The 15657-nt window shown below is 40.6% G+C and overlaps 1 protein-coding gene across 1 annotated transcript in view; it reads right to left on the bottom strand.

The window, feature by feature from the left end:
* Window positions 1-15657, bottom strand: part of LOC145410973 (uncharacterized) — a 170611-nt gene that overhangs the window by 39035 nt on the left and 115919 nt on the right. The window contains exons 22-25 of the mRNA XM_080281029.1: window positions 8193-8373; window positions 2010-2161; window positions 1226-1341; window positions 151-329 (exon numbers count right to left, since the gene is read on the bottom strand). Of these exons, the coding sequence (XP_080137155.1) occupies window positions 151-329; window positions 1226-1341; window positions 2010-2161; window positions 8193-8373 (628 nt within the window). The remainder of the gene's footprint in view (window positions 1-150; window positions 330-1225; window positions 1342-2009; window positions 2162-8192; window positions 8374-15657) is intronic.

Below are 15657 nucleotides of genomic sequence, written 5' to 3' on the forward strand. Positions count from 1 at the left end.
TCAACTGCAAGAAACCCTAGCAATTATGTCCTTCAAAAATTAACTCAAATCACCCTTTCTTCAATACTGTACATCTAGGCATCTATTTAGGCCAAAACCCAACAACTCTGTGTGATCAACAGAAATCCTGGGAGTCAATGGTCAACTCACCTGCAGCAATAGTAGACGAGAGCTGTATCTTTCCCCCAGAGCCATCAGGCACTGTGGGTGGTTGTGGTAGGGCAAGGGACGGGGAGAGAGGAGGTAGGAGGGCAGACTTGACCGTGCCACTGAACTGTACTGAACAAAGACTCAGTGCCTTCACAAAATCTGACCCTTGAGCCACAAAACTGATGAAGAGAGAGAGAGATGCGGGTTGTGAGACAGTTACAAGAGCAATACTATAAAAACAAAGCATGAAGACATAGGTAAGCCCAAATTAAGGGTGATAATGTTTGAAGCACGTGATACTGATAGCACAAGTCTAGCCTTTCTCTACTGCTGCTGACTACATGTACATTCTGTACAGTATTACAGGATGCAGGACGATCACATAAAAAAACTGTCAGACTGATATCTTTTCATACTCAGTTTCATTAATATAACCACATGAATCTTGGGAAGTATTTTTAAGGATCTTAAACCATTTTCAACAGAAGTCTCAAGGATCGTGTGTTCAGATACAAATGTTCTGTCAGATAATACTGATTCACTTTAACATTCACACTTATCTAGGTGTGAACTGTTTCACAGTTAAATGAGTGGACATAAAAATTATACAGTAAATATAGCAATATTAAAGCATAACTTAGGCTAAAAGTTTGTATTTTTCTTTTAACCCTTTTCACAGCAATCCAAGTTATAATTTAGCCTGACTGCAATGTAAAATGGGGTTTTATTTATTGATCAATATATCTAGCCTCAGTGCTAAACTGGAGGATTTTACTTGTTAGTACTGTATCAGACAATTTTTAGCAGGAAAGTTCCTAGCACCCAAAGGTTTAACAAATTTAAGTTCTTCTATAGCACCCAAAATAAAATAATTATATTATACATCCTGCTGTATATAAAGTGTATATTAGAAAAAACTAAGATGCCTCTTGTAATGCAGCATTACAGTACATTGACATGACAAGTTTATATAATAATTATGTAAAAATGCCTTTAAACAAATATTCTCGGCAGTGTGATGTATTAATAATCAATACCTATTTCTAGAACGAGGAAAAACTACTGCTGAACTTACTCTCCCATGAGTGACCATGCATGGTTTATTAAGGTGAGGTAGATGCTGGTAACAATGGAGTCAAAGTACGCCGGGATCAGGTAGCGTGGCACATCCTTCAGTGACCCAAACATCTCCTGTAGTCACAGATCAAATTAACCACACCATTAAAGCAGTGAGAGTTGAATAGCAGAGACATGATGCACAGGGAGTACTCTATATGAGGGGTCTACAGAAGTGAATTAGAGTGGCCACAAAACTGAATAATCTACATGCTGTCATGCCCACAAAATGAAGGAAAGGAGGGACAACTACGAATGACAGCATCAACCATTTGAGTGAAGATAAGGAGAATGTAAATATAAATGTTTGGGTGTGCAAAATTTACAACTGATGAGAAATAAGGGAGACAGAAAAATTCTGATCAATGTAGTTAAGATTAGGCAGTTCTAGAATGAGTGAAAGGGAAATTCTGATGGTTACCAAGTACTTCAACTGTGAAAGCTGATAAGCAAGTGAAGGAGGTAATGGGTGAATAAGGCCTGCCCAGAGAGAATGAAACTGTCACTTCACAAATATGTACTAAAATCAAGTTATGCACCACAAATACTCTCTTCCACTCCAAACTTACACATCAGTATACTGGTACAGGGATAATGAAATACAGAACATAAGAAACTGAAAAATACTCAAATATGATTAGAAGCCAAAACCAGAAGTTCCTGTGATCCCCTACTTCCCAGATCTGACATTTTTTGTAGCTACAGAGTAAAATACAAAACAGAAGAAAATCACAGAAACACACCTCAAGCCAAGTGGCCAAACGCTGAGTACTTGGTTCAAGCTTGAGGCGGCCTACAATGTAATCAGGCATCCAGTCACCATCACGCAGATTACAGCACAAAGGGTGGCCCAGGTCATTATGGACACGTATCTCACTCAGTACAGACATCAACCCTGAAGATAATGGTGGTGTGAGAATTGAAGGATGAACAGAATTATCCATTATACAAGATAAATGTCAGACAGTTTTCAAGTACTATAGTAACAAGCTGTCTCTAATCTGTACCATAGGTTTATATTAACCCTTTGAGATTCCAATGATGCATTTTCGCATCACTGCAAATCCAACCTCAGAGATTCTGATAACGCGTTTATGCGTCATTGTAACCCCTTCACGTACCTTAAGTTTTCTCTAAGTTTGTGCGACATGATCAGAGAAAATGCCGCGACGGCAGCCTGGACTCACACACAAAGGAAAACATTCCCGTGGATTTTATTTACCCCAGATATTGGTTATATTGATATTAACCGTATACCATCATTTTTACCGATGTTTATACTATTCGATAAGCTAATAAAAACACACAAATCTGATGAGTAAAAATACATTGAAAGTACCGAAATGCAGTGAGAAGAATAATGTGTTTCCACAGTGAAAATAACTTCCCAACACCCTACTGCAATAATTTGCCTGGAGTTAAGTGCATGTTTATATATACAGAATTTCACAAGTTTTCATGTGATGTCTTCAGAATTTTGATATAACCAATAGTTTCTGAGTAACCCGGCAAAAAATCGCGCGCTCACACCTCCCCTCCCCCTCACTGAAAGCTGAGAGAAAGCCAACTATTTGAGTGTTGGCCTTGAAACAGACCCCCCCCCTATGATGCAGCAAAGACTCATGCACTTCATGCTAAAACTTAACTTTTGGTGAATATTTTTGTCTAAAATTGCCTAATCGGCATTCCTTCAGATCAACACTGACAAGCATGTCATAGTGCATAATCGGTTCCTCCAGCCCAACACAATTTTGACTCACTTCGCATATCATGCATGAGGGGCTATGATCCTTTTGTAAAATATTCACCATGAATCATATTTGAGGCGTCCCCTGCTGAAGTGATGCAAGTGACACCTCGGTCGAAATTTAGTTTTCACTTGCATCGAGTAGTACGATATTAGCTCTATGTGAGGTAGGTTTCCCAAAGTGATTCAGGGAAGTGGTGTGGTCATAAGGCCCATAATCCTACACAAAGCCACGAATTTTTGGAGGAAATGCTGCACGACGTTACTTTCCGGTCTGTAGTAAGGCAAAAGCCCAGGAGAGGTGCCCAACCAATCAGCACACTAACATCATGGTGCCCGCCAGCCAATGAGAGTGCAGCAGGGCCCTCAGTCATAGCTCCTGCTTTGTATCAACTGGTTTACCATTTTTTTTTTTTCTTTTTTGTGTGTGGTTTTCTGACGTGTACGGTTCGTTGCGTTAAGCCAGTGTTAAGAAAAAAAGTAATATTATTATGAAAGTCATTATTTTTTTAGTTACAATCAAGTTGTGTGTACGTGTCTACATAAAAGAAAAATATTATTTTGAGAAGTCCTTACGAGTGTTACATTAACTACTATTTTTTCTTTTACAAGAAAATATTATTCAGTGTTGACCCCACGTGCCAAAGGGGGTTCTATGGCTATAATTAAGTGAAGTACCTAAGAGAAAGCCTTAGTGTTAAGTTAGTGTTAAGAAAAAATAAGAATAATAATAATATGAAAGAAAAGTTTTTTTTTTTTTTTTAGTAAAAAGCAAAAGAAAAATATTATTCTGAAAAGTCCTTACGAGTTTTACATTACCTATTTCTTTTTAATTTACAAGAAAATAATATTCACTGTATTATGAAGAGGGAGTTATTAAGTATTGACATCAAGAACATATTATTAAGTGACGAAGTAGTACAGTAATAAGACAAAGCACAATTACATTCAGTAATATTATTATCAGGGTCACTGTCTCGCAATGGCTTTGGTAGGCCTTCAGTCTTCATCAGCCACTTATTCAGACAGTTTAAAACAACAGGATTATTAACAGGTAAAGGATGCCATTTTTTTATCCATGTAACTCCGAGTTGGGAACAGGGCGACTTGGAGGCGATTTGTTTGTGGCCACCCCAAACGGGATTGAGGCGTCTGGCGATAAAACTCAGACAAATCTTCGTACGTTAAGTGAGATCGTATGGAGGTACCTAAAATATAAGGTACAAAAGCGCCATCTGCTTCAAGGGGTCATGTATTATCAGTAGATTAATAATAACCCAAGAAAATAGTCTATGAGAGTTGGAAATGAGGTTAGTGCCACCGATTTGCTCCCTGCTTCACTTCTGCTCTAGAGGTGAAGTGAGGCAAGGACAAGCGGGAGTGAGCCAGCCCGCCAACTTTCAAAAGGTGTTTTCTCGACTTTTTGTTTGTGTCACTTGCATCACTTCAGCAGGGGGCGCCTCATTTATGTGTCATAACAAAGAGATTCGGGCATGATGTCGCGAAATGCTTGCTCTAGAGCGTATGTGGCAGGCAGTAGTTTTGTAGTTTTGCATGGTTTAAACCAAGTTTTATATATCTTTTTTATTTTACTTTTTGTTAAATAATTCTCTATGAGAGGGTATAAAGTTTTTGGTTTTTGCCTAACTCCAACTCGTCATTTTGACTTTTTATTTTCTTTGTTTTGCTTTTTGCAACATACTACAATAATGTACAATTAATCAGTTTCAAAATAACACCACAACCAGCATCCTATCATAAAAAGTGTATTTACACTGACTAATTAAAGAAAAAGATTGCAAAGCGAATGTTGCATGTGGCAAAGTCAAGAAATTGTGCATTTTTCTTTTCGTTTTATTGCGTAATAAAATAAAGAAATAACCATAATCTATACATCACTGTAATGGTAATTTATTGTAGTTTTCCATGGTGTAAACCAGATTTTTATATCTTTATTAGTTTTTTTTTTTTTTAGCAAATTATTTTTCAAAGTCAAGGTATAAAATATTTGATTTTCACCTAACTTCAACTCGTCATTTTGAATTTTTATTTTCTTGTTTTCCTTTTTTGAGCATACTATGATAAATTACAACTATTTAGGTTCAAAATAACACCACAACCAACATCCCATCATAACATGTGTATTTACACTGACCAACCAAATAAAAAGATTGCGAAGCAAGTATGAGGCAGAGACTAAAAAAAAAATTGTGCAACTCTTTCCTTTCGCTTTACTACGCAACAAGAGGCAGAAATAACCATAATTTATACATAATTGTAAAGATAATTTATTGTAGTTTTGCACGGTTTAAAAGATTTATATAGCTTTATTATTTTTATTTATTTATTTATTTTTTTTGCTGAATACTTTTCTATGGCAAGGTATAAAATTTTTGGCTTTTGCCTAACTTCAACTTGTCATTTTGACTGTTTGATTTGTTCTCCTTTTTTAACATACTATGATAAAGTACAACAATTAGGCTTTAAAATGACATCAAAAACAACATTCTATCATGAAAAGTGTATCTACACAGAGTGATCAAAGAAAAATAACGCACCATGCAGATGTGGGTCAGTGTGAGAGTGGCTGACTCTAGCTCAGACATAATCTGCCCGGCCCAGAACCTGATAAGGTTAAGTTGGGGTAAATTGGAGAAAAAATAAATAATGCCCTTTTGATAGACCAGAACCATAAACCCATTACAATTAAGAAGCATTTAAATTACAGCAAACCTTTGCATTTAGCTATCACTATTTACTCAGGTCCAAAACCATGTACTGTAGCTATGAATGTTGTGACTCCTCTATATATTTACCAAAACATACATCAGAATACATGTATACTCCGTTCCTTCTTTATCCCTGCCCAACTGTTGACTCTATACACGGGTTTTATCCATCCCTGTTTAGAGTACAACTCTCATGTGGGGAGGCTCCCCACATACAGCTCCTCTCAATATGGTGGGGTCAAAGGCATTTCATCTTATTAACTCTCCTCCTCTTACTGACTCCAACCTCTGTCTCTTTGTCGCACTGTTGCAACTTTATCTCTTTTCTATCGCTACTTCAATGGTCACTGCTCCTCTGAACTGTCTGCATTCATTCCTCTACCTCAACAATGGGCGCATAGCACCCATCTAGCAGCGAACTCTCATCCCTTTTCTGTCCAACTCTCTAAAGCAAGAGTTAACCGTTACTCCCAGTCCTTCATTTATGCAACAGGTCAGCTCTGGAATTGTCTCCCTCTGTCTGTATTTCCTGCTTCCTATGATCTCTAGTCTTTCAAAGGCAGTGTGTCCAAGGATTTCAAAATGATCAGATCTTGAATCTGGCTCTCTCTTGTATTTTATTTTTCTCTTGAAGGGAACAATAATTGGGGGCTCGCGGCCTTTGGTTCCTTCTTCCTCGCATTAAAAAAAAAAATAATAAAATAAATAAATAAATAAATAAAGGCATGAAACTGATTTGGAGATCTGAAAACAACTGGGTTCATCAAAAGCAGCACAACCTTAACAGGTACAGTCTTTGAGTATTTAATGAAGCAAAACTGTTGTAGATACTGCACAGTATAACTTATGAACTGAGAACAGACCTTTAACCCTTTCAGTATGGGAGGTCTTTTCTGTGCTGAATGATATTGCTTAGAGGCACCAAGAATAAACTAGAAAAGATATCACACTCGTAGGATTAATGAAGTTTCTAACCCAGGTTGTATGATAGGTCTTTCATAAGCAGTATAACATTGTCAAAAGGAAGCAGGAGCAAAATTTAATGTCAATGACCTCAAAGGGTTAAGTGCTCTACTGATGTGTGAAAAGTTGGATGCATGGCTAATAACAGAGCATTGTAACTACTCCTACTTCTAGTTTTTATATACATCTGGTCCTTGGATCCTAGCCACCCCATTTAACCAAACAAGAGACAATACCACATGCATGGTCCTCAGAATTAAAGGGAACATTCCACTTTTTTTTTTTTTTTTTTTTTAAGCACTGTAATGAGCAATCAAAGTTTGCCAACATTTATGTGACTATAACTTTTAAACCAGCCATAGCATTTCTGATCCGTTTGTTGCATTTGAAACCAAAGGATATTTTTTTCCTTTAAAAAAAAAAAAAAAAAAAAAAAAAAAAAAAAAAAAAAAGAGAGAGAGAGAGAGAGAGAGAGAGAGAGAGAGGGGCATAGATGTCAATACATCTAAGTACCTCACATTCTTGCTTCATAATACTGCATTCATGCATGCAAATAAAGTCAAGGAGTAACATTAAATGCTAAATAGGCTCCTCGGGCAACATGGAATTGGATGATGGATGGATGGATAGATGGAACAACACCAGGACATAAATGAATAATAAAAATAAAAAGGTTAAAAAAGATGCTACTAAGGCTTTCACAATACATTACAACTGCTCAAATATCCATTCTGGTAAAAAGAAAAAGAACGATATGGTAACTTTGAATGTTTGGAGGTTGCCTCGGGGGAACAAAAGGCAGTGGTGGAGTATCTTTTGGGCCAGAGCCACTCCTTCCCCTCTCCTATCTGATGTTGGTAATAACTGAGCATAAACAAATTGGAGAATTGACCTTATTGGAGCTCCATAAAGTGCATTTAGTAGGCATCCACAAAAGAGTGATCATTTGGGAATCATCATGGTGTTTGGGACCTACAGCAAGGTGAATACCTATATTCTGTTTCTGTGCACCTCAATTACAGAGCTGAAAATGACAAAAAATTAACATGAATCATATCTAGTTCTATTACACTGTCTCAAAATCAAGACAAAAGCTAACAAACTTTTGTTAAACTTATCAGCAATACTGAAGTGGGTTGGAATGGCTGGAAATTAGGATCATTTGTCTGAAACCCAAACAAGAGAGAAGTGACCTGTACTCCTAATGGAACCAGGTTTGAATCCCAGCTGGGACGGGGAAGAGTTTAAAGATTCAGATTTTGTTAAAAATGACTTTACTGATCTATCATATGACTTCCTGATAAGTTATAAATATACTCTTGCTAATCCCAATACACCAGTCCTGTATGAGAGAGCCCTACCAAGTATTTGGTATGGATGGTTGGTGTTAATGCTGAAGCGGTAACATGAGGTGTATGGTGCGTACAAGAACTACTGGGGCTTAGACCACAACCATACCTAGTTCTGCAGGAATCAAGATACTGTACCTTGAAGTCCACAGTAAACAAGTGGTCCATAGTTGGGTATATTATAAGTTCCCCAGCCACGTCCTTCATCTTGTTCCTCATCATTGCAGCGGTACAGAATGCGGTTCAAGTCTGTCAGCCCTAACAACCTCACAATCTCTGTCAGGACCTGGTTGTGCGTCGTCACCTCCGAGATGCGAGACTGATCAGAAATGGAGAAATCAATGAATAATGAGTATAATCACTGAGGATCTTTAGGCTATTCAATCTGATGACATTCTTCCACTTTATTCTTGCCATTTATGGATGATTTATTTGCCTCATGAGAGGCTTTTCCAACTGGAGGACTTAGATATAGCCTACTGTAGTTTCCATCATTTTCCTATTAATGATCCTTCCTAAGCTTAAAAATATCACCCACAGACACAAAGAACAAATTACAAAAAAGTGGCATTGGACTGAAGAGCTTAAGAAGAACTGTACTGCAGGTCCTTGTTATAAGCTGAACTTTTTTTTTTTTCCCACTCTGATAGAGCAGATTACTGTTCAAATAATACACAGCATTACTTTAACACTGAATATAAACACTGTACAGTACATAAAAGGGGTGGTTAAATAAACATTACAGAAAAAAAAATCTGGAAATAAAGTTCAGTACAAGGACTGCAGCCCAGCCTACACCCACAGGGCTGTAGTACTGTAGTGCATTCATACACAACTATACTATATCCAGGGAACTGCACCTGAGAAAAAAAAATAATATACAGTAAGCCCCCTTTACTCCAGCTTCTCAGTAATGTCTTTCACTTTTTGTTATTATAGCAATCACTCCAAAGTTCTGTACCTTATAATTATTCAGCATTTATCTTGTACTGGAGATACCAGGTACAGCTGTACAATAATTAACTGCAGCTTGTGCCTCCCAGAGCTTATGGGTTACACTAGAGAAATGTGTCTTGCTTCCACAATGCCAAACACTGTTCAAATGAAAGACTTACAGTACACTCGCTTCGTTTCATTTCATTTTTAAAGGCTCCAACATGCTTGCATGCGTCAGCCTTGGTCACCTAATGGCGGCTCTCCAAGCTGCACGATCCATTGCAGCCTCCCTGTTCAGTCCCTTAACCGTGAGGTAACACTTAACGACCTCGTCCCATGTCTTTCTCGGTCTACCCCTCATAACCCCACCCCCAATGTTAACACTTCTCACCTTCCTCACCCAATTATCATCCCCCATCCTCTCCACATGTCCAAATCATCTCAATCTACCTCTCCTCATCACAACACCAATACACTCCAGTCCCATCCTACCTCTCAACTCTTCCATCGTAAACCCAGCCCCCCCAGACCTTGCACGCAGAGACGCACTACACATCCACCTAATCATTGTCATTTCTGTACGTCTGAGTCGGCAAATATCCTCCTCCTTTACTGCCCAGGTCTCACTACCAAACAGCATTACACTCCTAACACATGCTGCATACAAAGACCCCTTAGCATGTAGGGCGAGTCCTCTCAATGTCGGGAGAGGCAAGAGCTCCCCGAACTTCTTCCAACCACTTCTCACCCTAGCCACAGAGCTAGCTCCAGCCCCACCTCCAGCATACAACATGTCTCCCAAATAATAAAACTCTTCCACACACTCAAGAGATTCACCAGCAAGTTCAATCCTCTCATGCCTGACAATTTCCACCTGCTCTCCCCGACAAGCCGTACACATAAAATCAGCATTATCTCACAGTCTACCTCTGATACCACTACATCTCTTGTGTACCCATTTATCACAAACACCGCACAAGATGGAATTACTTCCCACGCCTTTGTGGCAAACTGCACATGGCCACTCTCCCTCGTCTTTGACAGTACCGCCACCAAGCCTAGATTTCATCACTTTTGTTTTATCTGCATTTACCCTCAAGCCCTTAAGCCCCATACCATCTCTCCACTTCCTAAACCTTTCCTCCACCTCCCTTTCATTCTCTGCAATCAACACCAAATCATCAGCATACAAAATCTCCCACGGGAGTCGTTTCTAAAGTCACATGAGAGAGCTTCAAGTACCATGATAAACAACATGGGACAAAGACCCCACGTTACCCTCCTCACATCGCCCCATCACACTCCTCTGCACCCCCTCTAAAGTCACTGAATGACTGATACTACAACTAGTCACACCTCACATTCCCCTAGCCCAGTCACAACATGGCTTTAGGCCACTACACTCCACAAACACCCTTCTTACAGACCCTACACAGAGAGTTTTCAATGGCATGAATTCAGCTAGGCCACCAAACAGAACACTCCTAATCATGCTAGACATTAGCAAAGCTTTTGATGCCATCCCCTGCCACAACCTCACAAACAAAATACTCAACACAAACATGCACAATAACACAAAAAGATGGCTGGCAAACTACTTAGCAGGCAGATGTGCACGCGTAACATTTGCCAGTAAGTCTTCTAACATCAGAAACTTCACAAACGGCGTCCCCCAAGGATCTGTTTTGTCCCCTACACTCTTTAATCTATACATGCACGACGTACCCATATCCCACACACCACAGATACACAAAGCTTCCTATGCAGATGATATAACACTTACATGTACACACCAAAACGCAAACACAGCTGCACACATCATTCAACCTTACCTCAACACACTACACGAATGGTTCACCACAAACAGGCTCAAAATAGCCCCAGCCAAATCTACAGTGACTCTTCTCACAAACTGGACAGCAGAACACAGTCACATCCCACACCTCACCATAAACAACACTCCCCTACCACACACACACACACACACACACACACACACACACACACACACACACACACACACACACAAAATCCTTGGTGTAACATACAATACATCAATGTCATTTAAACAACACATCACAAACATTAAAAAAAAATAACATCAAGACTCAATGCTTTGAGGTCACTTGCCCACACAACATTCGGACACAACAAAGAAACCACCACTACAGTATACAAACAATACATACGTTCAGTGATGAATTATGCAAGCCCTGCCTGGGCTTCTAACCTGACCAAAACACACTACAACACTCTACAGACCACACAGAACAAGGCCCTAAAAATAATCACAAGCTGCACAGCTACTACACCCACAGACCACCTACATCAAGAAACCAAAGTCCTCAAAGTCAAGGATCACCTAGACATGAGAGGCACCCAGTTTCTTGCTGCAGCACCCACAAACCCACAACATCCACTACAGTACATGCCAGCACATCCACCCACACCAAAGAACATCAAAACAACACCCAACACATGATACCATACACAAATACTGTCATCTCTCCCCCCTCAGACCAGCTTCCAGAAGCATATCCACACTCAGATCACTCGCCGCTCCAGTCAGTCACTTAAAGACAACACACAGCTGCATGCACGGCCTCCTGACATCCACCCTTCTGAATCCTATCTTCCTCGTGAGGACAGGGTCCACCTGGCCAGGCTGAGATGTGGACACTGTCCAGCCCTCTTAAGCTACCAGAAGAGGCTGGATGACTCCGTCGCTGATGCCTGTCCAGGATGCAATAGAGCACCCCATACTATTAACCACATTATGGAAGACTGCATTGCACACAATCACCTACGCCAACAACACAACATACACTCTTTGAGAGCTCTGTGGGAAAGCCCGGTCTCGGCCATGGCCTTCCTAAGGGACTCGGGGCTGTTCGGCCAGACTGCCTAGGGAATAACTATTACTACTACAACATGGGACTCAAAACTGACCCCTCATGCACACCAACATTCAAGGAAAACTCATCGCTCAAATCTCCATTCATTTTTACCTAGGTGCGAGAACCCACATACATAGCCATAATCACCCTAACTAGCCACTCTTCCAAGCCAAGCTTTCTCATTGCCCACTTCACCACCTCTCTAGGAACTCCATCAAAGGCCTTTTCCATATCAACAAAAACAAAATACAGATCCCTTCTCCTACCAATATATTTTTCCTGAAGCTGTCGAACAATGAACATGGCATCAGCGGTCCCCCTACCTGGCATAAACCCAAACTGCATCTCATCAATATTCACTCTTTCTCTAATCATACCTTCTAAAACTCTCTCCATTACCTTCATTATCTGATCTAAAATCTTTATACCTCTATAATTTCCTCTTACCAGGGCATCACCCTTCCCTTAATACACATTTACAATTACACTCTTCAGCCAATCATCTGGGACAACACACACACAAATAATCATATTTATCAGGTCAGTGACTAATCTCACCCCTATATTACCCGAGGCCTTCAACATTTCGGCAGTCAACCCAGATACACCTGCTGCCTTCCCCACCTTCATCCTGCCTAATGCCTCACTCATATTAGCTGCATCAATCAAAGGCAAAGGGCCAAACACTGGATCTGCTGGCTCCAAACCTTCCCTGTCCCAGTCAAACTCCTCATTCAACAACCGGTTATAATGCTCTCTCCATGCATTTTTAATATCCTTATTGTTCACCACTACCCTTCCTTCATCATTCTTCACACACTGCTCACCTATAATATCCCAATTATCCCTCTTCATCTGACCTGCCACCCTAAATATCATATTTTTCCTTTCAGAACGAAATTTTATTTATTGTTGAGATATTACAGTTTTGGCCCAACTTCCCAATTCTTGTGTGTATGAAAAAATAATGGCTCACTGTGACTGGTAATAATGCATTATGTCTAGTATCTGTACACAAAATAATGAATAGCTCTAGTACTCAAATGGTTCCATAATTTCATTATTCAACCATACCAATCAGATATAAAAGGGGGGTTTCTGTAATACGGATGGCATGTTATTGTAAATGCCATTACTCAAAAGACTTATGCAAGATTTCAGCTCTGGCCAACAAAACATGCATGTAAGTTACTGGTCTTCTACATTTAATACACTGTGGCAAGAAACATTTCAGCTTCTAGTTTATTAATCAACAAGTGTGTGTGCATATGCAAGTGAAAGCCAATAACAAATTGTATAGTGGGATAAAGAAAAACTGAAGAGAACTGGAGACTCGCTGGTGTGACTGCCAGAAAGGAAGTTAGATAAGGGGATGAAAAATTATGCTGAATGTAATACATGCTGGGCAGAGGGAGGGAATAAAATAAGAAAAAATATTAATTTGAACTTTTCTGAATGATAGGAAATTGGCTTAGTGTCAGGAAACAGTTTTGGAATAAGCTTAATAATTTTTAGGATGTGAACTGGGTAGGGAAGAACAACCTAAGACTTCTGTTATGGCCATATTCATGTTTTGTGGAAGACTTCGATAGAAGAACAAAATTTCTGAGATATGCTACACAGGCAGAGACTGATGGAAAGGAAGTGAAAATGACTAAATGTAATGTGTTAGCGAATGAACAGAGCTTAAACAGGTGGAAGATTTAACCCTTGCTGAGCTGCAGACCTCATAAGAGGCAAAATGAAGGTTTGTATAGGTTGAGCTGCAAGCCTCATACAGGTTAAAATTTACATTGGATATAAGATGACCCAGGGGAGGTATGCTAACTTACAAAGAATCGGTGTGGCAGGGGATAAAGTACCATCGTACAGTGACAAAGAAGAGTATGCAAAAGATGTAGGAAATCAAACAACTAAAGGATGGAACATGGCCTGCATTATTAAAGATTTTATACAAAACAGATGATCAAGTACAGTTAAGTTGCATAAAACACGTGTTTGTAAGCCATGGTTTTCTAATCCACGACATGGTTCCCACTCAGAACTAAAAGTAGCAGAAACCACGGTTATATGCTTAAAGTGCAGACTTTTGGCACCAAAGTGACGCACTTCTGTCGAGATTTCCATGGCACGTGTCTGTGCTGCAATCCGTGGCCATCAGCCATTTACAGGCAGGTATGACAAACAATGAGAAGCCAATCATAGCCCTTCCTGGCGGCAAGTGCATGCGCTTCTTCCCTCCACTGTTTATTCCTGCACCACCTGCTGCGAGAATGGCCACAAGCACGGTTTCTAAGGACTACCTGGCCCTTTTTTTTTTGTTCCCTTACTTGCCCTTCCACGTGATATGATGTCAGACCACAACCGGCCTAAGACTTTGTTGCAAAAGGGATAGAAAAAAAGGCCACCACTTGAATATGACCAGACAGTGGATGTTATTTGCACATCGAAGATGGAGAGAAAAAGGCAAGAATAGCTGCTGATTATGGTGTCAATGAATCAACTATCCACACAATTTACAAGAGCAAGGAGGTGTTGAAGTGCATACGGGCCTATGGGTCTGGGGCATTGCATGAACATCTTCGGTGTTACGAGGCCTCATCTGGACCAAGAAGTGCCTCAAGATGTCTGTTCGGCAGCAGACCAGAAAGAACAATATGGTGGATGGCCCAGTGCTGCGTGAGAAGGCTAAGCTTTTTCACAATGTCGTCTGCCAATGCCTCCGTGTGACCCCCGCCAAGCCATTTCAAGCCAGCCCCAGATGGTTCCAGTGTTTTTTCAAGTGGAAGTGTCTGAGAAAAGGTCTTCTTACTTGTGAACGTGCCTCTGCAGACACTTCCGCTGCCACTGATTTCCCGACCATCCTAAAAGCAGTGACTGATGAAGGTGGTTACACTCCCACCACCATCTTTAACATGGACGCAACACAACTACAGTGGAAATTCCTGCCCTCAACAGCCTGCATCTCGGAGAAGCAACAACAGGCCTGGGGGAGGAAGGTGGACAAGTCCAAGTACACTGTTATTCTGTGTACAAACGCTGCAGGGAACTTAAAGATAAAGCCGTTTGTTACTCACGAGGCAAACAAACCCATGGCCTTCAGGAACCTCAATGATACGAGCAAGTCGAGGGTCTACTGGCGGCAGCAGACGAAGGCTTGGGCAATGACAAACTTAATGGTAGAGAGGTTTGATCTGTCCATGCAGGATGCCAAGGAGCACTGCCAGAGGTAGGGCATGCCTTTCAAGGTACTACTGCCAATGGACAATGAGCCGTGCAACCCCCAGCACCTCACATCTCGCCACCCACAGGTGAAAGTGCTGTTCTTCTCCCCAAACACGTCTCAACTACAGCTCCTTGACCAGGAAATAATCTCCAACACGAAAGTTCTGTACAGTTAGTTTACGTATCAAAAATTTATTTGCGCAGTGACCACTGACGTGCCAGAGTTGGAGGTGTTTGAGGAGATTGAGGGGCCTGTTGGTGGCAGTGGTAACAACTCATCCTGCCTCAACTCAGCACACCAGTCACTGACCAGCCACAGCAACTGGAGCAAGGAGTGGAGGAGGCTGTGGCTCTTGCCTGCCAAGTAAACGGGTGTAGCGAAGTGACTACTCAGGACATCGTGGCAGTGGTGAACAGTAACTCAGACTCCTTTGAGGCAGTGTTAGATGTGGTGACTGAGGATGACGTGGATGTGACAAGTTTGGAAAGTAAGTGTCAGGCAGGTGGAGGGAGTGTGGAGGAGAGAAACGAGCCTTCCATGAAGG

Source organism: Coenobita brevimanus, chromosome 87 (assembly GCF_032717465.1).
Source record: "Coenobita brevimanus isolate Jiangsu-jjx chromosome 87, ASM3271746v2, whole genome shotgun sequence".
In the NCBI taxonomy this organism is placed as follows: domain Eukaryota; kingdom Metazoa; phylum Arthropoda; class Malacostraca; order Decapoda; family Coenobitidae; genus Coenobita; species Coenobita brevimanus.